Source organism: Canis lupus, chromosome 26 (assembly GCF_048164855.1).
Source record: "Canis lupus baileyi chromosome 26, mCanLup2.hap1, whole genome shotgun sequence".
NCBI lineage: Eukaryota > Metazoa > Chordata > Mammalia > Carnivora > Canidae > Canis > Canis lupus.
In genome coordinates, this window is record NC_132863.1 from 35,665,586 (window position 1) to 35,692,098 (window position 26,513).

Genomic DNA, 26,513 nt, shown 5'->3' on the forward strand with positions numbered 1-26,513 from the left:
GGTCTCCAGCACTTCCCTGAGCACTCTGATGTTTACAGCATACAACCTTTCCCTGGGTCTTGGAGTTCCATGAACACCTAGATCAGAGCATGAGATTATCGCCCAGCTCTGACCTCCCCACCTGGAAGAGAGCTGGGGCCCTTTCCACACGGCGGTGCTACTTACAGTGACAGGCAGGTCTAGAGGGTTAAGGTGCTTGTCCTGCCGGCAGAAAGCAAAAAGCACAGAGAGAAGCAGATGGAAGAATGAGCTTTCAGCTGATGTTCAAAACAGGACTGGGAAGGGAGAGATTAACAGAACAAAGCCATCCAAGAAAGACAAGGACAGACAGAACCATAGATGCTGCTGGTCCTCCCCCTGGAACCCACCAAGAGCTTGGTTCATGATCCCACATGAATTCCAACTTACAGAGCCCATGGCATTGACAGAGAACTTAAAAGTCTTTCTTCTATACACCACTTGGGCTTTTAACAGAGATATCCAGATTGTCATAGGTGGACGGGCCCTTAGAGATCATTTCCTCTGGCCCTTTCATTTATAGAAAGAGAAACAGAGACCCGAGAGGTTCAAGCACCTGCCCAGCAAGGAAAAGCACTTAGCCTGTGGGCCCTGGGCTCAGGTCAGTGGTCATTCTTCCGCCCGGCTGATTCCTGATTTCCTCATTTGTAAAACAGAGTTCTTATTTTCCCTTGTGACATCCCTGTGAAGCACACTGGGCATATGTTGCTGCTCCCATGGTACAGGTGAGGGAATCGGGCTTCGGAGAAGCAGAGCTGTCTGTATCGTGTCACACAGCTAATGGACAGGGGAAGAAAGCAGCTTAGAATCTGGGCCAGAGGGTCTTTATCCATGAAACTTCATGCCAAGTCCCCACACACTTGCTTCCTTAAGTCAAGATCTCATTTGTGCTGGTTTCCTTGGACTCAACAGTGATGCCTAGAGGGCCTCCTTCTCCCTTCTCGATCCTCTAGCCTGGGTCAGCTGCTAAGACCCAATTGGGCTCGTCATCTAGTTGCATATACAAGGTCTTTTTGGAAAGCAGCCACCCCTGCTTGTTTACCTATTGTCTGAGGCTATTTTGGCCGTAATGACAAGCTTAAACAACTGCCACACAGACCATAAGCCCACAGAGCAAGAAATATTTACTCTCAAGCCATTTGGAGGAAAAAGTTTTTGCAGGCCCCCGCTTGGCCCTAAGACCCACTGATTCCCCCTTCTAGATCTTCCCCAAGTCTTCCTTAGTAAGGCCACTCTGAGGGCCCTTGACACAGAGGGACGAGAGGAAGGACTCTTGAGGCAATGGCTGTATGTCTGCTGTCTGCACAACAGAGGGGAGGGTGGGTGGGAGACAATTCTTCTCCTGGAAGAGCCCAGATGAAAAGCTTGAAAAGGCAGCCACAGACCTGTCGCTTGTCCTCGGGAGCCTTCAGGAAAAGCGCGTTAATCAGTGCAATGGCGTAGGTCTGAATCTCCTGGTTGGAGCTGTGCCAGTGGAGAAAGAAGGCAGAGGGAGATTAGAGGACTGACCAGCAAGAGGACACTTAGGGGGGTTTACAACAGTTGCTCGAAGATGGTAATCAACTAATGATCCAGGGTGAAGTCTCCAAAGCCTGAAAAGTGGGCAACTCCACCAATAGCAATTTATCCAAAGACAGTAATCAGAGAGCTGGGTAAGATGTATTGGCAAAGCATTTCATTCAAGTACTGTTAAAAAAAGAAAGAAAGAAAGAATGGTAAACAATCCAAATGTCCATAGTCACAACTCTGTTTATATACATTAAAGTCCTAAATCATCATTAAAAATCACATACAGAGTAGAAGTTCTTCTTCCTGGATTCAGAGATGGTGTAGAGTGTCTGTAAACCCTAGAAATGGTGCAGAAATTATTCTGTGCAGTTGGTTGACTATGTGTTATTTTCTCCAAGGAGGTGAGAGTCTAGAACTGTTACTGGATTTTCAAAGGCATATGGGATGTAAAAGATTTAGAGCTACCCTTTTAGAAGAATCGTTATTTTTTTGAAAAATATTTTATTTATTCATTTGAGAGAGAGAGAGAGAGAGAGAGAAAGCACAAGTAGAGGGAGGGGCAGAGGGAGAGAGAGAGGGACAAATATGCTCCCCACTGAGCAGAGAGCCCAATGTAAGGCTTGATCCCAAGACCCTGGGATCATGACCTGAGCACATGCTTGAACAAGTGAGCCACCCAGGTGCCCCAAGAAGAATCTTATACATGGGAAAGGTTCAAGCCATTATACATGGTTTAATATTCCATTAAAAACAAAACAAAACAAAACAAAACAAGGTACACAGAGTATGTATGGTAAACTCTCAGTTCTGTTAAAAACATGCAGAGAAATAAATAAATAAATAAATAAATAAATAAATAAATAAATAAATAAATAAAAACATGCAGAGAAAAAACAACTAGCAGAGCAGTCAATTTAATGTGAACAGTGGTTGTGTCTGGAGGTAGGGAAATGGGCAAAGGGTTTACTCTTTGCTTTTCTATACTTTCAAAGTCTTCAACTATAAACTTATTTCATTTTAAAACAAATTAACTACAACCATTCTCTGGAATCTTATAACCCTGGCACTGGGCAAGATGCTTCTACCTGCCACACTGGGGGTACACACGGTGGCTTTCTTTTTAGATGGGCCAGTTGACGTCCTGGTCAGGTGAGAGGTGTCCTGGGGGGGGGGGGGGGGTCTCATGGAAGGCACTAAGTGTCCCAGCCCAAATAGAAGAGGCCAGAATTTCTAGTAACAGCAACAGGTTGAAAATATTCACAGACCGACCCCTGAGAAAAGCCATGCTTTTCATATCATCCTTGGGGACGCAACTGGGTCATTCCTGATTCAGAAACAAAGAAACAGAGGGATAAGTCTGCCGTCAGGAAAATCAGAACTCTCCATCTGGAGTTTATAATGTTCCCTTCACTTCAAACAATCTTTTTAGCTTTGGGGTATGAAAACAGAGACTGAAGAATTCCTTAGAAGTGACAAGGAGAAATCAGAGCTGCAAATTGTGCTTTCTTTTTACTTGGATTAGTTGTGCGAGGGGGAGGTATGGGTTGGGAGCAGAGTTGAGTGAAGACAAGGCTGCTATAAACAAGCAAAGCTGGGAGCTGTGGCTTCCCTGGGAACTGACAGGGCATTCTGTTGGCACCTGTCCATGTCCGAAATGCTAAAAGGGAGCAAGAGTCAGAAAGGAATCAACAGTATTACCATGTTGCTTTGGGGGTCCAGCCCCCTTAAATTGTATAGAAGGGTTAAAGTGAAGTGAAGAAAATGGAGAGGAGGGGAACAGTGCTCCAAAGGGTTCATCTGTTTTCTGGTTTTCCTGTCTGATAAAATGTTTTAAGATGTGATAAGCTTCTTAGTTGGTTCTTTGTGTTTTTTTGTGTGTGTGTTTTTTTTTTTTTTTTTTTTAAATAGGTCCTACATAGAGCTCAATGCCAGGCTTGAGCTCACAACCCTAAGATCAAGACCTGAGCAGAGATCAAGAGTCAGATGCTTAATGGACTGAGCTACCCAGGTGCCCCTGTGTTCAGCTTCTTAGAAAACAAACAAAAGCAAAGAACTCTTGAATTGTATACATATCCTGTACTGGCCATGATGCAAGATCTGTTATCTCCTTTGATCCTCACAAGTCTGAGTGGTGGAGAGGATTAACCCCAGTCTAGAGATGAGGAAACCAAGACCAGAGACCAGGTAACTTGCTAAAGGCAGAGATGTGGTTAGCATGCAAGAGAGCTGTGATCTGAATGGATAGCCTGAACTCATACCCTATACAATATTTCTTGCTACCCCCCACAGCATACCGTTTGTCTGCTAAACGTTCATACAACAAATACTAATTGATTTCTAGTTAAATCAAGGCAGGGGACCCAAAAATGATTGGTCGCTCCTCCCAGAGAGTTCAAAATTTTAAATGGGAGATGAGTAATAAAAATAGAGAATTTTATATAATTATTACAGGTACAAACAGAGACTATTTGGCCCGTAGAGGAGAGAGCATCTAATTGTATGTGGTGCATGGTAGTGCAGGAAGGCTGGGAGAACTCTGCTTCATCCTGAGGGACAAGGAGTGCCATGAGGATTTTAGCGAGAGCATGACACGATTGGGTCCAGGTCATGGGAGCGTCCTGGCACTAGTGTGGAAGTAGTGATGAATGAGTGAGCAAGCAGACCGGTGGCATGGAACACAAGCAAAGGAGATGTACTGGAAATAAGAGGCGAGAAGGGAGGCTGAAATAAGAGGCGAGAAGGGAGGCTGGGGCAGGGTGTCTTACTCACACCTGGAGGTGAGAGATGAGCTGTCCCACGGTGATTTCCTCGGCGATCTTCTGGTACAGGCTCTGGCTGTTCAAGACCATGCTCTCCAGGATAGCCAGGGACCTCTGAAGGATTGACACGTCCACCATGGGCTGGCTCACATACCCTGCAATCTACAGCCAGCGAAGGTCAGATCAGTCAGGAAGCCCAGGGCCTGAGAGCACTGGGCGACTTGGGTTTCTGATTATCAGCTCATGAAGGGTTCCTCCAGGTGCGCTGCCTACATGGGGGCAGCTATCCCCATAAAGTCACTGGTACCTAGTGTAGAGCCACCCTGGCCAGTGTGCCAGGGTTTCCCAAGGCATGGACAACTCAATTTCAAACGACAGCATCCAGTCAACTGTGTTTCCTCAAAATCTAAAGGTTTAATCCTTTGTTTTCAAAATAAAGGTTCAGGCATGAAAAAGCTGAGTGTAGAAAGCAGAGGATCTTACTGAAACTGGGGTCTCCTTTTTTTTTTTTCCTGGGGTCTCCTTTTATCTCGACATACCCTTCTCCTGTCACATGTTCTGTCCCTGCATGCACACAGGACAGCAGAGGCTTGACAGGAAAACCTCAAAGTCTTGTGATCTAGTAATTTCCCATTATTCTCAACCCCCATTATAATGTCCCCGACACATGGTCATTTCACTTTTGTCTGAATATTTCCAGCATCAGGAGGTACCCAGTGGGGGATCCCTGGGTGGCGCAGCGGTTTGGCGCCTGCCTTTGGCCCAGGGCGCGATCCTGGAGACCCGGGATCGAATCCCACATCGGGCTCCCGGTGCATGGAGCCTGCTTCTCCCTCTGCCTGTGTCTCTGCCTCTCTCTCTCTCTCTGTGTGTGTGACTATCATAAATAAATAAAAAATAAAATAAAAAAAAAAAAAAAAAAAAAAATAAAAAAAAAAAAAGGAGGTACCCAGTGTCCCAAGCCAATGACAGCTCTGATTCTGTATCTGTGGATATATTACTCATTGAGTTTAGTCCAGTTTTTGGCATTGATGCCGCCTCTTCCTGTCGAAGAAAGGAGGGCAAAAGTAAAAGTGTCCCCTCCCACCCACCAAGTTTGATCTGACCATCCAAACAAGCTGCTTTGCAGGCTGCTTTGTCAACAGAAGGCAGACTTGTAAACCTAAGGTAAAAGGTGAACAAAATGAACATGTATAGCCAAAGAGAAGGGAGCTCTTGGGAAGTAGGTCAGAAGACTCAGGGCTGGTACTGATTGACTGGTTGGGATCATCTCAAGTCTCACTAATCATCCCATCCCGCTTTGGCCACAGTCAATTCTGAAAACCTGTTTCCATCTTCTCAGAGCAGGCCCTGACAGAACAGTGAAGGAACTCTTTCAGGATCCCAGGAAGACCAAGCATGAGGATGAAAAGTCAGGCCTTGGGGGATAGAAAGTTAACTCTCAGTAGGATGACTGTCTTGCTTGCATCTCTCCATAAACTGAGAGGACAACTGGCCACAGAGGGAGGAGAGGAAGATGGAATGCTGGAGGCCTCACCTGCTTAATGAAGGTGATTGAAACCATGTCCCAGGAGACAATGCCATGGTCCATGAGCTCTAGGAAGGCAGTCAAGGTGAATGCCAGCATCTCACTGTAGCTGAGACATAAGCAGAACACACACAAAATAATACAAAGATTCAAAACCGGGAACACAGGTGTGATGGCAGCCATAATGGAGATGGCTTTGAGCTTAAATGCCCCACAAGGGGTGGGTAGGCACAGCCATGAATAAGCACCTGTTTGCATCCCTCGCCAGGTGTGCAGCAGATTCTGTCCAGGTATACATCTCTGGGAAAAAAAGAGCTACCTGGGCACTGGCTCTCCTTCCCCATATCACCTCATCTAAACACAATCACTCATCCATTTCCCAAAACCAAAAAGGTATCAGACTTTTATCAACCCCAATACTTGGCAGGCGTATCCAAGGGAAATAACAGCCCACGTTCAAGGCCGAGAGGCAGCAGAGTATAGGACAAAGAGTACAAACCCCAGACCCGGGCTCCATTCCTGTTCAACCATTTACTAACTATGCAAATTTTATCTTTTCAAACTTCAAATTCCTCCTCTGTCAAACTGAGTTTATCTCACAGCATTAACATCACAGGGTTGTGGCGGCGGCAAGATGACAGTGTATGCAAAGCCCTGCTGCAGTGCTGATGGAGGATGGGGATTACCACGCCGTCTCTCCTGTGTCCCTTCTCTCTCTACATACAACCCTTTACACATCTGTACGGTGCTCTAGATTTAACAAACCTTATTCCCACTGGCAAGGCAGATTTGGACCCGTTAACAACACTCCTCATGGCGATACTCCAATATAAGCAGCATCTCCAGGTTAAAGAGGAGGAAACCAGGGCCAGTCTAATCCTGCACCCCTCAGAGATGGCAGAAGGCTGATGGCCACTGAAGGTTTCAGGAGGTCAGTGCAGCCGCAAAATCCAAGACTTAAACACCTGTGATTAGTTGCTTTGTTTGGCTGAAAATTTCAAAAGGTGGTCTATTGACTGAAGATTTCAGACTCCCCCTGTGCCAGCTGAGAGAGACAGAAAACCACCACTGGCCTAGACAGCTAACTAAACATCTGTTAATCATTCACAGCACAGTGTCCCGCTGCACTCATCTTAGCACTGGAGCACCACAGAGGTGTCCGCGGAGTATCGCAAAGTTCTGGAGCGATACTCCTGGGACCTCCTCCCTGTGAATATGGGTGGAAGGGAGATGGCGAACCCATGGTGAGCACGGAGGAAGCCCTGTGTGTGTGCGCGTGCATGTGCGTGTGCAGAAGTGGGAGGTGACTGGACAGGGAGGAAGCAGGGGGACGATTAAGAATAGACAGATCTTTTCTGGTCAATAACATGGACAGTCCACTCACTAGCTTCCACCAGGCCAATCATTTTCCATAAATGTACAGATCTGTCACGACATGCCCTCTCTCTTCCTATACCCCCTCATTTCACTATGGCTTGGCATCTGTGAAGACCAACTAGACTACAAGATTCAGGACCACAAGAGAGAATTCCTCTTACAGACCCCAGTACTGGGCACACTGCTCTGTATATAGAAGGTGTTCAATAAATTCAGGTGACTCAGTGAATATGAGAAAAGGATCCCCTGCAGAATGAAGGAAGACTTCTGAAACTCCCCCAGTAAGAGCTCAGTAATACTCACTGGGACAAGAGCTTGGTTCCACTCTCCACAAGCCGTGTCAGCACGACGATGCCATCCATGTTGATGAACTCAGTGGCGAAGGTCACATCAGCAGAGAGCTTGGCCAGCTCTTTCATGGCATCCAGCCGGGTCTCCATGTTGGATGACTGGGTCCTCTCCATCAGCTGGCGTGCAGCCCGGGACTATGACACCAGGGACAAGATGTATGCCATCTGCTCCTTGTGGCAGGTTACTGCTCTGTGAGTAGCTCATAAAGGCTTTTCTGTGGACATCCAAGCCCGAGGCAGAACTACTTGTTCATGCTGTCTAGGAGTTGCTTAAAAAATGCTTGTTGGATCAATCATGGAATTACCATTGTGCCAAGACCAATCTGTAGTTACGTATATCCTTTCTGTAGTGCTCTGGTCTATGGATTACAGAAACTTCCCAGTGAAGGACTACAAAAGACCGGGAGACAATAGTCCACCACCTCCAGCAAGTCATAGAGAAAACAATACTGGCTCCACAGAGGGGAGTTTTCTATTAATTTAAGCCATTAGACAGTGGACCAGGTTGTCTCGACATAACGACCTCTCAGTCACTAAAAACAATCAAGGAGACTCAGGACAACTGGCTGTCAGAGATGCTTCACGAGGGATTCTTGCACTGGATGGAGAATTTAATCTGATGATCACCTTTAAAGTCCTTTTCAGGGACACCTGGGTGGCTCAATGGTTGAGCGTCTGTCTGCCTTTGGCTCAGGTTGTGATCCTGAGATCACAGGATCCTGGGATCAAGTCCTGCATCAGGCTCCCCATGTGGAGCCTGCTTCTCCCTCTGCCTATATCTCTGCCTCTCTCTGTCTCTCATGAATAAATAAAATCTTTAAAAAAAAGTAAAGTCCCTTTCAATCTGAAAATATAAGCCTGACAAGTTTTTTTTTTTTTTTAACTTTCTCTGAAAGCCCATATCATGGTTCCTCGAACTGACAGTCCTAGGGAACCTTTAAGAACATCGAGGAGCCGGAAGCTTTTGAAATAGCTTTTTCAAAGTGATGACTGGTGACTCAACCTTCTCCTAGCACTTGAACTTTTTCCAGCAGAATGCTTGCTTCCTTTCTACAAGCTCCAGCCACAAGCCCTCCCCTAGAGTCTGCCGGCCCTTCCTCTTGCGGAAATTCCTAGCTCTATAGCCAGTGCCCTGCAATCCACTTGCCTGCATCATTCTCTATTTTTTTGCGTGTTAATTAATATTCTCAGCTGGAATAGAAGAGCCTTGAGAGCAAAGTGCTCCTGTGGTCTTTATTTTTTCTTACTATGCTAAGCAAGTGATGGAATCCCAGCTCCTGCTGCTGGCCAAGGAGTCAGTCCTGTTCACCTCTCTCTGCTCCCCTCTGCCTCTCCTCTTTTTTTTATTACAAAGATGGCCCTATAGCAGCACATGGCTCTCAACACAGAAATCCTCCAGACTCCCCACAGTGGAGAAAATGCACACTGCGAGAAAAGGTCACAGGATAGAACAATTTGCAGAGCACTGGTCTGCATCACACTTAGAAACTTCCAACTCCAAATGTTAATTTTCCTCCCGAGACTGTGTTTCTGGGCCGCTGCCTCCTGCTCCAGAGAGATGTACTCCTGAGAAAGTCAACTACTCTGCGCAGGAGGTCTGTAAAATGCTTCAGTACAGCTACGGCTACAGCTATGAAAGCAACTCCCAGACTGTCATATTAAGCTAGCAGAGCTGATGCGGGCTGGGGGTGGAGGTGCGGGACGTAAGCCTTTAGGATGAGAAGAGTTCCGGAGAAGGGGGAAAGCAGAACTCGCTGGTAGGAATACTGGCCAGGAGTCAGGCAGCCCCGGGTTTGAAAGGCAGCTCTGCCATGTTTTTGTCTGTGTGACCAAGTGGCAAGTCATTTAACTCAAGCCTCAGTTTGCCCATCTGCTAAACGAGGCTATCGAGCACCCATCTCTTCAGGTGTCTGTCAAGATGAAATGATACAATATATGCGAAGCGCTTGGCCTTCTGGAACCGTTAGCTGTTACTACTCCACACTGCCCTTCCACTCAGATGAACCAGTCTCTCGCCTTGCCAGGAAAACGAGCGTCATCATGCCCTTAATTTTCTGGCAGCCTGGGATGCCTGGGTGGCTCAGCAGTTGAGCGTCTGCCTTTGGCTTGGGGTGTGATCCCGGAGTTCGGGGATCAAGTCCTGCATCGGGCTCCCTGCAGGACTTCTCTCTCTGCCTGTGTCTCTGCCTCTCTCTGTGTGTCTCTCATGAATAAATAAATAAATCTTAAAAAAAAATTTTTCTGGCAGCCCCTCCACCCCTAAGGGACCCCCATATCGATCATCCTCCTCTGGGACCAAATGGTCAAAAATCCCTCCACCTGGGCTTTGGGTTCCTCCTGTCCTGACCCAGGGAGGTCCTGTTTCATTAATTATCCCCCTTCCTGCACCATCAACCTTCCTCTCTTCCATCTTAACTTATTTTCAAAGATACAAAAAATTGCACCAGAAGTTAGCAACTATGAAGGGTCAGAGGAGGTGGGGAACTGGGTAGATGAGGGACGGGAGTGGGAGGGAGACCTTTTACTACATCTTTGCAAACTTTTTGATTTTTGAAACCCTTGAACGTTTTACCTCTTTCTAAAAAGTATTATCTTTTTGGCTTCACATCCCTGAGTTCCTGTCTTCTGCTGTCTACTTCCTTTGACAACCAAGCTTCCTGATAGTGTGGTAAAGTCGGGGACCTCACGCTGCCACCACTATAGTCTGGCTGCCACTTATCACCCCACCAAAACTGTCCTCACAGAAGTCGCCAGGGACTATGGACTTTCCGGATCAACAAACAGCTTTTCTGTTCTCAGTTTACTAGGTCTCAGCTCTCGGGCAGACCACACTTCCTCCATCCTCACACTCCCAGCCCTCTGGGCCTACGCCACACCCCCCTCTTGGTTTTCTCTCTGCCCTTCTGGTTGCTTCCTTTGTTACCTTTAAGGACCACTGAGGAAGGAATCAGGGAGTCACCTCAGATTCTCTCCTTTCCTTCCATATCCAGGCTATCACCATATCCCCAGATTTACCTCTGAATAGCTCTCACGCCCGTCCGCTCGTCTCCACTGCACTTGCCTTCATGGGCTGTTAACATCCTCATTAGCTTCTTAAAGATTCCTCCTACCACCAACCTTCTTTTTTTAGCCCATCTACCACACTGTCACTACAGGGATCTTCCTAAAATATACATCTAAACATAATGTACCTTCCTGCTTAAAATCTTTCAATGTCCCCATATTCCCTTCTGAATAAAGTCCAAACCCACGAGCAGGCCGTCTGGGACCCTTCCCCTGGTTGCTATAAGCCCTCTGCCATCTAGTACTCCAGCCTCCCAGAAACAAAGCACATGTCTCTGCTGGGGATACTTTCTTTTCTTCTTTCCCAGCGAATTCTCACTTATCCCTCAACATCTGTGCTAAGTGTCCCCTTCTCTGGGAAGGTTTTCTGGGAATCCTCAGGCTGAGCCAGGCAGTCCCTTTTCTGAGTCCCTACAGCTCCCTAAGCAACTGTCAGGATGCTTGAGAGAGGCCTTTGTGTGTTTACTTCTAACAATGTTGTGAGAGCAAAGAATGATTTTTGTTTTTAAAGTAATCTCTACACCCAATGTGGGGCTTGAACTCACAACTTTGAGATCAAGAGTCAGATGCAAAAAAAAAAAAGAGTCAGATGCTCCACCGACTGAGTGCCCTCAAAGATTGACTTTTTAAGCTCTGTAGTCTTGGTTTCTAGAAGAGTCTGGCCCATGGTGGGTGCTCATTTTTGTGTTAAACAAATGTACTCCAAAGGAGAGCCAAATACCTACCGGGGAGATAGCCAGCTGTAAGATGGTCCCATTCTTAATATCACTGCGCGTCTAGATAACAAAGAAGAAAAAGAATAAGATAAAATATTAAAATTGTGTAAGCCAGCTGAATCAACAAGAGCTTGCTGTCTTTTACAGTAATTATAACTGAGCCTCTTCAGTCAGGACTCCTGTGTGCTTCTTGCCCAAGAACTTCTCAGAACACTTCCACGCACCCCCAAGCCCTCAGGCACCCCGAGCCCTCAGAAGGAGAAGACATGGCTTTCCAGCCACTAGAGGCAGGGCTGTTGCGCCCCCATCTGCCTGGGAGGCAGCTCTTCCTCAGTAAACAGAAGCTGCTTGCATGTCAGCAAGGCAGGCAGCACCACCTCCTCCCTTGGATCTGACTCTGCCCCTCCCGCACTGACCTGCTCCGTGATGTAGAGCTGGGGGCCATCTGCATAACGGAGGGTATAATACTCTGGGTTCGGCAACGACCACCTATGTAAGAAACACACCATGCAGACATCTGACTCTTCTGCCGGGCCTGGCTAGAAGCTGCAGATGTATTAATAATTTCCAGCAGAGTTGCCTAAGGGATTGGGCGGCCTTTTTGGAGGATGGGGGAAACCCAAAGCTTCAGCCTGAGATGCTGACAAAACCACCGGCTCAGCTTTGTGTATCGACTGGTACCGCAAAAGGTGGTCCACACAATTCAGCATGGGCCTAACACCCCATCAGGGCCTCAGGCAGGGCATTCCTCGGCTTACTGGGGGTGGGGGTGGGGGGTGGAGATTTCTACAAGGTCTTAGGGATGTCCTCCTCAGCTATACTTCCTTTGTAAGACAATGATCTCCCAGGATCCAGCTAACTGGAGATTTCTTTCAAGGTCTGACAACATCCCGTTAGTTGTTAGCCTACCATTGTGCAGAATGAGGGCTGCTTCTACTCACCCATCACAAACTTCCTTGATGATGGATGCCAGAGGCCGTTTCTGAAAGACAGAGAGAGAGAGATCCTTCATCTACAACCACATGCAACTCACACCCAGGTTTTGAGGAGGGGTTGCCAAGCAGGATCAGTCCAGGACCTGTACATGAACTGCCTCCCAGAAGCTTCTGTTGAAGAGGAAGCCTCTCCCAAGTCAGGGGACTGACCTTCTGCCACGGGGAGGGACAGGCCTTGATAATCCTGTAGCTAGCTCTTCCTCCTCATGCTAAAGGTCCCCACCCCTGAAGACAACCCTGCCACATACTTCCCAGATCCTGCTTCTGCTTCTCATTGCAGGAGCTTACCTGGTCGATTTCAAGGAGCTGAGCATTAGCACCTGGCCACTCAATGGCTACTTTGACAATGTCTGATGGTGGTGGCATTGTTCCCAGTGGGACCTACTTCTCCAAGAAACACAAACAGACACAGCCGCCTAGAGCAAAAGAATCAGAAAGAAGAAAAGAGAGAGTTTGCCTTCATTTTTCACTCGTTAGATATTTTTGAGAATCAGAAGACAGTGTCCAAAGTAACATATGGAACTACTTGGTTGGAATTTTTCTACATCACACCATACCCTCTCCTTGGGCTTTTTGTCTCTGGAGATTAAATCGACAAGTAGAAATGGGACAGACCTATCCATCAACTGCAGATCTGCCAGTAGCAAGATCTGCCGGCATGACACTTCGGTCTAAGGGTCAGGAGGACTGGGCCGCAGAAGAATGAATTTACTGCAAATTCCTGTCTTGGGACCTTGGGAGGGAGAAGCATATGCTCTGAGACAGATAAGAATAGCCAGAGCCTTTTCTTGGTTGGGTGGTTAGCTGACGGAGCCAGCCCACTTGTGTTCTGCAGCCATCCTAGGAAGATCCTAGTGTCAGCAGGGCCCGGCCACATGCTCTCTCGCCTCCTCCCTAGTTACTGCTGCCACTCCTTCCCCCTCAAAGGACACAATGTGGAGCCTCCTCTGTGTGGGATGACGCAGAGTTCAGAAAATGGGGAAGAGAACTGGGACAGGAAATGCTATTTTAGTCCCTATTGCCAAGGGCAAGGGCTGCTGGAGCTCAAGCGTAGGGAGGTGAGGACAGCCTCACACAAAGGCCCCTCTATAGGAGGACGAAGCTTCGGAAGTACCTCTGACCCTCTCCCCGTTTGTCTCCCAAATAAAGGAAAATAAATCATTTTGAACAGGTCTGGAAGATGGGCCCATGTGACCAGTATCCTAGGCAACTCCGCTAGCTTAGTGATATTCCAAGCAGCAGCTAAAGCATCCTCTCTCCAAGGTCTGATGAAGGCAAGTCACTCCACTGATGGATTATTTCCATGTATATTTACATTCCTTGCCTACAGGTTCAGGAGAGGCCTCTCTCTTAATGAAAAAGACCTTTCTCCTACATCTGCCAGGCTTGGCCACTCACCCGCAATTCATGCTTCGCTAATGGAGACCGCCTGGCTCTCCCGGAACATGCAGCATAGCTGTTGCTAAGCTGTTATTCGTGTATGCTATCAACTTTTAGGCCCAAACACAGATGTCAGTTCTCGCAGCCTTGTGAGCATAAACCCCTCTGGTGAAAGGGGTAAAAGTTCCTCTCCCTACACACTCACGAGTCTCAGTAAGAGGGGAGCTTTCATAACCATTTCCGGATCAGGGTGGGGTGCTCCGGAAGTCAGGTGTCAACAATACCAGCATTTCCAGCACATGACAACGCACAGATGGTTTTCTAAGTGCTTTCACTGATTCTGCTGAGCCCTCCCAGCAGCCTCCTGAAGTAGGCGGAATCAGATTATTACCTCCGAAATGACACAGCTAGAGCTCAGACGTCGGTTAAAGTGCCCCAGTTCAACCAGCTCATGGGTAGGTAAGGGGACAGAACTTGGGGCTGACTTTGGCCCATGCTCTTCCCTTCTCCCCTGAGCCAGCCTGAATTTCTGTTCATTGGAACTAAATCAAGCCTAAGGAAGTAGTGGAGTGGGGGGCAGCTGGCCTGATGGCCCCTAAAGCTTCCACAACCTCTGCGGCTCCAAGCAGAATGTCCCACATGTGATGTTCATGTGCCTAGACACATAACGAACCTATGGAAAGAAACTGTTCCCATTTAGATTATCTCCTGGTTGAAAGGTGACACAGCAAAGCAGGGGTGGGACCATGACTCTCCTAAGGCAGGCATCCTTAACCTTACTGGTAAATGTGCCATAATTAGGAGGTATGACTGTACAGTTGTGAGATCACTTTTTAAAACTGATAGAATTTACATACAAAACACACAGAACACATATATATGTGTGTATAAATATATAAAATAGAAATACATCTCTCTGCAACCACCACCCAAAACAAGACTTTGAACATTTCTATCACCCTAGAAAATCTCCTTCTACCTCCTTCCAGTCAATCCCCCACCTTGCAGCCCTCTAAGAGGCAACTTCTGCCTGACTTCTCTCACCATACATAAATGTTCTGTTTTTGCACTTTATATACATGGAGCTGCATAGGATGGCTTCTAGGACCATTTGTTATTTAGTTCTTCTTTAAGATAAGTAGGTGCTACAGGTGCAAGAGAAAGAGCCCTGGGCTGGGAAGACTGGCCTGCTGAAGAAGTAGCTGGATTTGGACCTGATGGACTCAGGACCCAGTCACAGTCCCAATCCCAGGGGTCTGGGCGAAGTGGATGTGTCCCTTTCACCCAAATTTCTACTGTGGGATATGAATATTGAACTAAAGCACGTGTAGAGTGCCTCCTAAGTTTAAAAGGCCATGATTCTAAAGCAGAATTTACAAATCCAAATGAAGAGTATACCCACTTCAAAATCCACATCCAAAGAAACTACACCTTTATTTTGATGGTGCTACTAAGAAACAATCGTATTTGTTAGAACTCTGGATACTGTCTTTGGAGACAATGAAGCAAAAGCTCATTATTTGGCAGTTCCACTTTACTCTGACCCCACTTGGCATTTCCTGGGTTGACTGTTTCTTTTCTTTATTAAACTTTGCCCTGAGTGATTCTTGGCGGTTTCAAAAATTCATATCCATTTTACAGCATGGAGATTTGCAACCGCCAGGACGATCCAAGAGATACTATGAGCTCCTATTCTCAGCGACTCTGCCCTTTCTCACACAGGGCAGGCTGGCCATTTATGTTGAATGACACTCTCTCGAACCATGCCCCAGCTGGTGAGACCCAAGTGAACACTCAATCTAAGCAGGACAAATCCAATTCTTTCTATTAAATTTAAAGACACAGGCTGAGGAAATTGGATGACTAGGGGCCCTGGAGCAGAAAGCTCATAGTTCGGGATCCCTGGGTGGCGCAGCGGTTTGGCGCCTGCCTTTGGCCCAGGGCGCGATCCTGGAGACCCGGGATCGAATCCCACATCAGGCTCCCGGTGCATGGAGCCTGCTTCTCCCTCTGCCTATGTCTCTGCCCCTCTCTCTCTCTCTCTCTGTGACTATCATAAATAAATAAAAATTAAAAAAAAAAAAAAAAAAGAAAGCTCATAGTTCAATTCGGAGCAGGTACCATGGCAAGGTAAAGCCACCAGCAAGCCAAAAATACCAAGAAGCAAAAACCAAGAGCCTTTCAGAGGAAGCTATACTGCAGGAAGAATCCAGAAATGTGTAGATAAGTGGAGGCCAGAAACCAGAAACCACAAAGTCCCAAAAAGAGATGGAAAAGCCTGATGACTTCCCAGATTCCATGGCTCCAACTCCTACACTTGGGGTGCCTGAAATTCCCCCGGATCCTGCCAAAAAAAACCTCCTTTATATGGAACTAGCCTGCTTTTCTGTTCACTGCAATGAAAAGGCCTATGACTAAGTTTGACCCCAAGCTTTGGAGGAACTCTGATATGGGGGTCTGCACAGACAGCTGCGTAACAGGTATATGATAATGACAGTGAGCAGGTCCTTAATAACACCAGCTCAATTAATGAAGAGTGAGACCCTCTTAGATAAGTTTGGTGTGTTTAAAATAGATCAGTTATATAAGCGACTTTATAGTAATCATGTTGTATATAATAGTATGGGTAGACAACCTCTTTATAGTTGATCACTAATTTCTTTTAAGATTTTATTCATTTATTTATTTATTTATTTATTTATTTTATTTATTTATGATAGTCACACGGAGAGAGAGAGAGAGAGAGAGGCAGAGACACAGGCAGAGGGAGAAGCAGGCTCCATGCACCGGGAGCCCGACGTGGGATTCGATCCCGGGTCTCCAGGATTGCGCCCTGGGCCAAAGGCAGGCGCCAAACCGCTGCGCCACCCAGGGATCCCAAGATTTTATTTATTTAAGTATTTATTTATACCAGGGGTGGGGCGGGGGAGGAGCAGAGGGAGAGGCACAAGCAAACTCCCCACTGAGCACAGGGCTCAATTCCACAACCCTGAGATCACAACCTAGGCAGAAACCAGAGTCAGTTGCTTAACCAACTGAGCCACCCGGGCTCCCCGGATATTCCACTTCTATAGCATTTTACAGCTGATGCTCAAGGAACCTTGAAAATCATCCCTACTTTACAGATGAGACAACTGAAGTTCAGATGGGTTGAGAAGCTTGTCGTCCACAGGGCTCCTTCCCACGCCTCCTCTCCCTCCATAAAAAAGAAATCAGATCAGAACTGGATCTCAAGGCTGAGTCATTTGGACTTCAAAGTTAGTTCTTTCCCCTCTACTTAATACTTCTTCAATGCTGATGACATTAGCTAACTATTACATGGTGCTAATGTCCTATTCTAAGGGCTTTACATATATTGATTCATTTAATCCACACAGCAACCCTATGTGATATATTTTTACTCCCCATTTAACAGATTAGACAACAAAGCACAGAGAAATGAAGTCCAATGCTCAGTGTCACACAGCTAATAATAATAATTAGATCCTGGGTAGTCTGATGCTGTTGGAAAGCCAGGTGAAAAGCAGGTAGTGCTGTCTGTGGCCCCCAGCAGGTGCTCGGAGAATTCTGATTTGCTGAACCAGAAGCTAAAGCACACTGCAGCTAAGAGACCTGCAGAACAAGAGCTCACTGTTCCAATAGGGAGTGGTTCCTCACTGTCTAGAGGAGATCCACACCTCCCCACATGCTATTCAGTTCCTTTCCACCTAGCCAGATCTTCCCAGACTGCTTGCTGTTTCTATGAGGCAGGCCGTGTTCTTCCATTTCTTCTGGCCCTCTGCATGTCCCCTTCCTCCCCTGGACTGTCAAAAGAGCTCCTATTCGGGCAGCCTGGGTGTCTCAACGGTTAGCGCCACCTTCAGCCCACGGTGTGATCCTGGAGACCTGGGATTGTGTCCTGCGTCGGCTCCCTGCAATGGAGCCTGCTTCTCCTTCTGCCTGTGTCTCTGCCTCTCTCTCTCTCTCCTCTGTTTCTCATGAATAAATAAATAAAATCCTAAAAAAAAAAAAAAAAAAAAAAAAGAGCTCCTATTCAAACATCAAAGCCCAGCTCAGATGTCATTTCCTTCCCCACCTTTCCCAAGCAAGATAAAATAGGATGGGGCCGCTGTGTTCTCATAACATTCTGTTCCAACCTCTAGAAGGGCTACTGTGTGACTCCATTGTAGGTATTAGTACTATCATACTTACTGTTATGATAGTTACGTATTTATACATCTCTCTTCTTCACTAGTTCCTCCTCCACGGCAGGTATGCCCTGTAGCCCACTAACCTAGCACAGCACCTAGCATACAGTTATGGTTTGGTAAGCACCAGTGTCTATGCAAATCCATCACCTCTAGCTTCCTCAACTCCTATGAACAGGGCTGCCTCTGAATGGAAAGGGACTAGCGTGAATTGTTCTGGTTGTTTGGGGTTCCCTCCACGTCCCACCACCTTCCAACTTCATGGTAGTTCCACTGTTGAGTTAGTTGTCATCTCTAACGTTAGAAGGTGTCTCACCAGAAAACCAGGGTTAGTGCTCCTTACTCTACTGAAAAGAAAAGGACGAGTATCCTTCTGCTTTTCTCTCTGTAGATGTGTCAGGAGATGGGAGAGTAGGAGCAGTCAGGGTCTCCCGAGCACATTCCTGGATGAAGGGTCTCCTTGTGGGAACTCCTTCAGTACTTGCTTGCTTACTCTTCATTTTCATTTTAGAAAGGAAGTGGAAATTAGGTCGAAGCAATTCAATAACATTGCAAAACTCTGAGGGTTATAAATAGCCTCTTGCTCTGGCCGCTCAGTGGTGCTCTTGAGTTCAACAGCAAATAGCCAGGCCAGAATAAGGGAACTGTGGTTCACATCCAGGCCCAGGGGGTGGAGAAGTGATACCCCTCTTCTAGATGAAACAGCTCACCATCCCTTACCTCCCACCCCCTTTAAAGCATTGCAGACATCAAGCTGGCTGGGAAAACTCAAAATGCCATCAACAGGAGAGAGGTACGCATTTGATCTGAGGAAGGTAATTCTGTAAGGCAGGAGAATGAAAGCACACATTTTCAAAAGCAAAGCTGGGGAAACGAGAGAAATAGTAACATTGGTGTCTCCAATGGAACATTCTCTAAGTGGCCTCCAAAAGTGTGTTTCTAAAATCAACACCGTTACAAAAGGCCCCGTGGAGCTTTATCAATCATCACCCATGCAGTGACTGCTTTGGAGTTTGGAGCAGAACTGACGGCAGGGTGGCACAGCCCATCTGAAGAAAGGAAGTGAAAGAGGATCCCTTCCCTCTAGTAAGGTATTCAGAATGAAGATGCCTGGTTTCCAGCTCCTCTTCTCCCCTGTTCTCTGCTCTTTTAAGGATAAGGATTGACATGTGCTTTTTTTGTTCTCTTCTTTTGCTTTTGATTCAGTTGGGGTGGGGGGGCGGGCAGTGTGGGTGAGTCTGGTTTGTTTCCTGCAAGAGTCCACCATACCAGGAAGGGAACTAGAGGTCACACCTTCTTTCTAATCGAAACCACAATCTCACTCGAGGCTCTCCCTCTGAAATCTTCTCATCTGAAGAGTGACTCAACTTCCCTTAGTTCGGACTGCTGAATGAGGATGAACTCTCAGGTTCAGAGGAGAGGAACTGGGTTGGCAGAGATTCAGGTTCTGCTGCGTACTGCTAGAAACGCTGAGGACCTTCACGCCAACAGCAGCTGCTGTTTCTTTTTGTAAAAATATGCTGGACACCAGACTTACCCAAAAGCCACTAAGTTGGAGCCAAAGCACAATGAGGAAGGCTATGGGAACTGGGAAACTGTTTGGGCTTCTTCCCCTAAGGATCACCTAGGTCTCCTCTTACCCTGTATAGAAACCCTCTGCAGGGTTTGTCTATGTATAGAACAGAGTTTAAACTCCCTAGCAGGGCATTCAGCTGACCCCAGTTCCTCATGGCTCTGCAAGGTGGAACTGCCTTTCAGACTCTCCCGTGTAGATGCTAGTATGTTGCACCAGACCATCTTGTTCCCTCAAACATCATGCTCTTCTGAGTCTGTGCTTTTGCTTGAGCCATTACACCTTCCACCTTAGCCAACTGGCAAACTTCTAGTCATCCTCCAAGGCCCAGCTCATACAACCACTCATCCATGTGGCCTTCCTAGTCTTCTTGCCTCAGGTGGAATTAAATGCACCCTTTTCTGAGCTCCCAGTTGTTATTAGTACAAACCTTCACAGTCCCACTGACTTGTAATCCTCTGCGTGGTCTCTTCTCTTTCTACTAAAGTGTGAACTGCACTCCAGCAGCATCAGCAGCTTCTGGGAGTCTATAGTCATGAAGGATCACCCAGTCAATCAGAATCTGCCTTCCAACAGGACCCTTAGGGGGTTCACATGCATGTTTAAGTCTGAGAAGCAGACTTCTAGACCAGTGGTTCTTTTCTTTTTCTTTTTTTTTTTTTTTTAAGATTTTATTTATTTACTCATGAGACACACAGAGAGAGAGAGAGGCAGAGACACAGGCAGAAGGAGAAGCAGGCCCCATGCAGGGAGCTGGACATGGAACTCGATTCTGGGTCTCCAGGATCATGCCCTGGACTGAAGGCGGCGCTAAACCGCTGAGCCACCCAGGCTGCCCAAGACCAGTAGTTCTTAACTCTGGTTACAACCAGAGTTGTACATCATCAATGCCCACCCCATGTCACTGAAGCCCCTCCCCACCCAAGTGATCCTAATGGTGGTTAGGGCTGAGAACTACAGCCAACAGGACTGTTAGCCATCTGAGAGCAGGGACTCATCCAGCCTGTGTCTCGTCCCCTGCCCATTCTTCCCCAAAGTCTGTAGTACAATACCCAGCACAGTGCTGTGCCTGCAGAATTCCACACTAAAAATACCCTCCATGGGACACCTAGGTGGCTTACTCAGTTAAGTGTCCAATTCTTGATGTCAGCTCTGGTCATGGTCCCAGATCTGTGAGATTGAGCCCCATGCTGGGCTCCGCACTGGGCATGGAGCCTGCTTAAGATTCTCTCTCTCCCTCTGCCCCGCCCCCAGCTCTCTCTCTTAAAAAATTAAATTAAATTAATAAAAATACCCTCCAGGATGTCCTGGGACCTGACTTTCAAAGAGAATAAAAACACTACAGAGGACTATCCACTGCCTAGAACTTTACAAATCCCTCACTATAACAATTGACAGATTTAGAAGGGCTCAGTGTTTACAGACTATTTCCCTCAGTTTTTGGAAGTGAAACAGACACCGAAATGGAAAACACCAATGAATTTTAAGAAACTGTTCCCCTTCAATAGACCACTGTGGTTGTGAGATGGTGGCAGAGCTCATGTGGGAAGGGGGTATGGTGAGCTGAGAAGAGTCCTGGGTTATGGCTGAAATCCCGGGCTGTGGGCCTGACTCCTTCAATACTGACTGTAACAACACAGCATTGTTCCCATTGTAAAATCAGGCCAAGCCCTCTCATTTTATAAATGAGAGAACTGAGGTCCAGGAAAGCTGGCAAGGCCACGCCACCAGTGGGGGACAAAAGGCCTTGCCCCCCCCCCCCCCCCGCAGCATGTCTGGGTTAGCTCCCCCTCTGCAAGCACAGGAGACCTGACTGCCCAAATTCACGACCACAAGCCTCTCCAGCCCTCCTGTCCTGATCCGCATGAGGAGGTTAGACTAGATATCCTTGATGTCCCTTCCCACCTTGACCTTCTAGTGAGCCAGTGCCACTTAATGGTTGGAGCTTGTGTTCTGGAGTGAGACAGACCCAGATTTGGATCCCAGCTCTAACAATTTCCATAACAGTAAAATGGAGATGAGAATCAACCCTCCTCTCTAAACAGTAAAATGGAGATGAGAATCAACCCTCCTCTCTAAAGCGGTTATGAATATTAAGTGAGATAAACTCTGTTAATCATATAACCACAAATTCTGACACACAGTAAGCAGAGTTCCAACTGTGTGAACTTAAAGAAGTTGCAAAAACACTGTAACCATATTTCCCAGCATAAAAAAGCCCAACCCACCAGGCTGCAGGATATTGATGACAAAATGAGAACAGATGTGAAGGCAATCAAGGAGGCAAATCAGCACAAAAGGCAAAGGCAATGCTGCTGGTGGTGAGCTATTATTGCTGTTGTTATTGTTACTGTCTTCTAGAAGAAGCGCCTTGGAGAGTTTTTGGTCAGTTCTAGAGCAATGGCCAATACAAGGCTTGCCACATAACAGGTGCTCAACAAATCTTTCCTGGTGACTCATATTAAACCAGCATGCCTCCAGTGGGATGGCAAATTCAAATGCCTTAAGTATCAGGGCAGATATGTAAATGAGCTAAGTAGCATCTATTGCAGGCACCGTGAAAACTGCAAAGTACCCACCCCTCCTAAAGGAACTCAAATTCAACACTTTTAAACACATTTCACAGCTTGGCCAAGACAGCAACTTTGCAGGCTCTGCAGACCACTGATTCTGGTTCTTCTTCACACCACACGGTTGTGTTGCAGATCATCTAATCACCCCGTGATCTGGTCTTTCCTTTCCACGGTAAGCATCCTGAAGATGAAGGCTGTGACTTATACTCTCCAGTCACCCTAAATGGCCTCAAACAGTGCTGGCCTCTCGGTAAGGGGAACCTCGCTCGGTGAGCAATTGTGGAACTGAACAGCCAGAGTGTTAACTCGGGCGTGGTACTCCTGGCACCACTGCGATGCTGCAGGGTGTGTATATTCTTCTCCCCAGATCCTGGGACCAGACTGAGTTGGTGTAGACGTGCTGGGGTACAAATGACTGGGTCAAAGAAGGACTTGCCTTGCAGGTTTATCCTCCAACTGCATCAGATATGCTTGCTACTGAGCCACCTAGACAGGTGGTACTGATGCGTCCAGACACTTTTACTCTGCACGAAACCAGACAGAATATGCAATACAGCCACAGGTGCCACTGTTTTCAGGTTGAGTCCCTACTTCCGGCCCGCCCCCAAACTTCCTTGGCACCTCCTAGAGGCAGCATAGGGTATAAAGAGACCAGACTCCCAATCGATCAACACATTAGGTCCTGGTACTAATCTCCCTCCTCCATTCACAAACTCTAGGATGATCACCAGCAGACAATGTAACTTTTAGGAGACTCCTTATTTTTATTAGTAAAATGCAAGTAGCAATAACTACCTCAAAAGACTCTGAAGGGGATTCAATGCCACAGGTATACAAAGGTTTTAGAACTGCACACCCCAATACGGCAGCCCCTAACCTAAGTACTCTTTAATAGCTTTTGGGCATGTCATTACCACGAACTGAAATGGACTGGCTGTAGGTAGAAAATGCATACCAGATTTCAAAGGCTTAGTGAACCCGCACCAATGTGAACTATCTCATTAATAGTGTTTTCATAGGGAATCCCTGGGTGGCTCAGTGGTTTGGCGCCTGCCTTCGGTCCAGGCATGATCCTGGAGTCCTGGGATCGAGTCCCACATCAGGCTCCCTGCATGGAGCCTGCTTCTGTCTCTGCCTCTCTCTGTGTCTATCATGAATAAATAAACAAAATCTTAAAAAAAAAAGAAAAAGTGTTTTTAAAGGGGCAGCCCCGGTGGCTTAGCAGTTTAGGGCCACCTTCAGCCCAGGGCCTGATCCTGGAGATCTGGGATCGAGTCCCACGTCGGGCTCCCTGCATGGAGCCTGTTTCTCCCTCTGTGTCTCTGCCTCTCTGTTTCTGTCTGTCTCTAATAAATAAATAAAATCTTTTTAAAAAAAGGCCCATAGAGGCTATCTCTTATTAAAAAAATAATAATAAAAAAATAAAAATAAAAAAAAATAAATAAAAAATAATAGTGTTTTTATATTGATTGATCACATGTCAAAATAATATTATTTTGGAATATAATAGGTTAAGTAAAATGTGTTCCAAAACTTAATTTCACCTGTTTTAGTTTTTCAGTTGTGGCTCCTAAAAAATTTAAACTACACATATTGCATTCTATTTCCATTGGACACTGGGTATGGCTCTAGCCTAGAGCTTAGGACACAATATATTCCAATATTGGTTTCCTTCCCTCACTGGCAGGCTATTAGGGGCCACAATTCACAACCCCCTTCCTCCTGTCAAAGCCAAGTCCTCCATTCCCTTATTTTTTTTAAGATTTTATTTATTTATTCATGAGAGACACAGAAAGAGAGGCGGAGACACAGGCAGAATCTCCCTCCTCGAGGGAAGCCTGATGTGGGACTTGATCTGGGACCCTGGGACCACACCCTGAGCCAAAGGCCGACACTCAACCACTGAGACATCCAGGCCTCCCTATTCCCTTATTTAATAAGTATTTACAGTGCCTGGTCCTGTGCAAGATGCTGGAGATACAAGAAGCAAAACCAGACACTATCTTCTGGACCCTATTATTTGGTGGCATAGACAGACATTTTAGACATTTTAATACTTTCACAAATAAAACTGCAGCTGTTCAAGTGTGACGATGTACAGAGGGTGACAAAAGTGAGGAATTCACCAGGAGGAGGAGTCAGGACCCAGAGATGCCCCCTAGGAAGCGATACAGGAGTGCAGGTTAGATTGGAAGGACCAAGACGAGTTCACTGGACTAAAACGGACCGGGTAGAGCAGAAAGAAGGCTAAGTAAGTGTAAAGGCCCTGAGGAGGGCCAGGGTTTGGGATGTAGAAGGAGCAGGAAAAGGACAGTGTGAAGAGGACCGAGCAGAAGGGAGAGGCTGGAGGTTCCAGGTCTCCAGGGCTTGGGCGAGGATCTGGGGCTGACCCTGCAAGAGGTGGGCAGCTGGCCAGTTTGAAGCCGCGGAGTGTCGGGATCTGATGTGCATTTTGAAGCATCCCCCTGGCCGCGGTGCGAGGCCCCCGGCAGCCAGCCCCAGCGCGTGCGGGCACATCCGGGAGGACAATGCAGCCGTCCAGGTGGGAGGCGACAGACGCCCGAACGGAAGGGGAGCGGCGGAGGTGAGAACTACACGGGCTGGGGGCCACGGAGCCGGCCTGCTCGACGGGCAGGGTGTGCCTCGGGGCGGCGAGGTCAAGAGAGACTCCCGGGCCGCGGCCGGGGCCACCAGCCGCAGACACCCCCGGCTCCCACTGCGCGCTGCCCAGCCCGTCCCTCCCCCATCTGCTGTCGCGCCCGCAGGCTCCATCCTCCCACCCCCTCCTCCCTCCGCTCCTCCAGGCCCTGCCCGCCCTCTTCCCCGCCCGAGGCCCCTCCCGGCCGGGGACCCGCACCCCTCCGGCCCGGCGGACCCAGCAGGGCCGCGACCCCCCTGCAGAACCGGCGCCGAGCAGCCCGGGCCCGCCCTCCAGCCACTTTGGCCAATGCAGGCCGCAGCCTCCGGCCCCCTTCCCCGCCCGGCCTCTCCTCTCCGCGTCCCCCGGGCCAGGCCCCTCCCGGCGGCCCGCCACACCGCGGCGCCCGGCGCGCCCCCCACTCACCAGGGCGCCGACCTAGGCCCAGCTCCCGCGCCCGGGTCTCGCCTCCGCGGCCGCTCCAGCCTCCGCCCGCCCCGCCTCCCCGGGCCCCGCCCCCGCAGGCCGACCCGCGCTCCTATTGCTCCGCTTCGCCGTCTCGCTGAATTCTCTTTCTCCCATTGGGTTGCTTACGTGTCACTCAAGGGAGGGCGGGCCCAAGGCCCGGGGAAGCGCCGGCCGTCTCCGCCCCACTGGCGGAGGCCTCTTAAAGACACAGGCTTCCTGCGCTCCCGCCCTCACCACCCACCCCGCGGGCTGTGGGGTCAGAAGGCGCGGGCTTTCGCCGCAGATGCGGGAGGCAGCCTTTTCTCCCTCGAACTTTTCTTTGGCACGGCCCGGGAGTGACGGAAAAGGCTTTGATCCCTTGTGACAACTGGGAGATTTTGAGGGCTGAGCTGTCCTCTGGTGGCACTCAGCCCCATGCCCAGCGGGCATGTAATGCACACTCTACAGTAGGGATGAGTGAGTGGGAGGTGACAGTCGTGTCAGAGGCTGTGAGCAGAGATGGAGCTAATTATACCGGCACCCGGGGCTGACCGTGGGCGCCGAGCAGAGGCAGAGGGCTACCGCTCTGCTGTACTGTCAATGGAGCCCCGTGGGAGGTGGCATTTGTCACCGCACCTACGCATCAGATCGAGGCCGGGCTCCGAGCCAAGGCCTCACTTGTGCTACCTCCCTTTATACTCAAGGCGGTCCTGATGCAGGTATTATGTTCATCCTATTACTACGGATAAGGAAACTGAGGCTTCTAGCACGGGCCAGTGATCATACACCTGAGTCTGGGAGCACAGGCCAGAGATCATACACTCCATGGCAAGGCCCAGCAAGAAGTCAGACTGTGCTGGTTTGATTCTAAAGTTTATGGTGGCCTAGCGGTTTAGTGCCACCTTCAGCCCACGGTGTGATCCTGGAGTCCCAGGATCGAGTCCCATGTCAGGCTCCCTGCATGGAGCCTGCTTCTCCCTCTGCCTGTGTCTCTGCCTCTCTCTCTCTGTGTCTCTCATGAATAAATAAATAAAATCTTTAAAAAAAATAAATAAAATAAAGTTTATGGTTCCATCACTTTGTCTCACAGATCCTAATGGCAATCTCCGAGAAGTACGTATTTTGTTGTCCATTTTACAGATGCTCAGCGGATACTAAATGAAATCGATAGGACCCAGAAAGGATAAAGTAACAACCACCATTTCTATGGCACCTTGCCATTTGCCAAGCAGTTTTACATATGTTGTTTCATTTGATCCCCAAAATATCGAAGGTAGCTTTTATTAGTCTTATTTTACTGGTGAATAAACTGGTACTCAGGGAAGTTGAAGCTTAGAAATAGCTAACATCAATACAGTCTCTCCCGCCCCCCCACCCAAAGGTCCTCAGCAAACTTTCCA

General features: G+C 48.0%; 1 protein-coding gene and 1 long non-coding RNA gene across 3 annotated transcripts in view; one reads left to right on the forward strand and one right to left on the reverse strand.

Moving 5' to 3' along the window:
* Positions 1-25,194, reverse strand: part of ELMO2 (engulfment and cell motility 2) — a 40,034-nt gene extending 14,840 nt beyond the window's left edge. The window contains exons 1-10 of one of the 2 annotated variants that reach the window (XM_072801308.1): positions 25,093-25,194; positions 12,604-12,731; positions 12,262-12,302; positions 11,737-11,809; positions 11,330-11,380; positions 7,495-7,676; positions 5,824-5,923; positions 4,297-4,448; positions 1,404-1,482; positions 166-201 (exon numbers count right to left, since the gene is read on the reverse strand). In XM_072801308.1, the coding sequence (XP_072657409.1) occupies positions 166-201; positions 1,404-1,482; positions 4,297-4,448; positions 5,824-5,923; positions 7,495-7,676; positions 11,330-11,380; positions 11,737-11,809; positions 12,262-12,302; positions 12,604-12,681 (792 nt within the window). In that variant the 5' untranslated portion in view covers positions 12,682-12,731; positions 25,093-25,194. The remainder of the gene's footprint in view (positions 1-165; positions 202-1,403; positions 1,483-4,296; positions 4,449-5,823; positions 5,924-7,494; positions 7,677-11,329; positions 11,381-11,736; positions 11,810-12,261; positions 12,303-12,603; positions 12,732-25,092) is intronic. The other variant, XM_072801309.1, reaches the window with a different exon arrangement.
* The window catches only part of LOC140618569 (uncharacterized), a 37,259-nt gene continuing 34,918 nt past the window's right edge, over positions 24,173-26,513 (forward strand). The window contains exon 1 of the long non-coding RNA XR_012018643.1: positions 24,173-24,279. This is a non-coding gene — a long non-coding RNA (uncharacterized lncRNA). The remainder of the gene's footprint in view (positions 24,280-26,513) is intronic.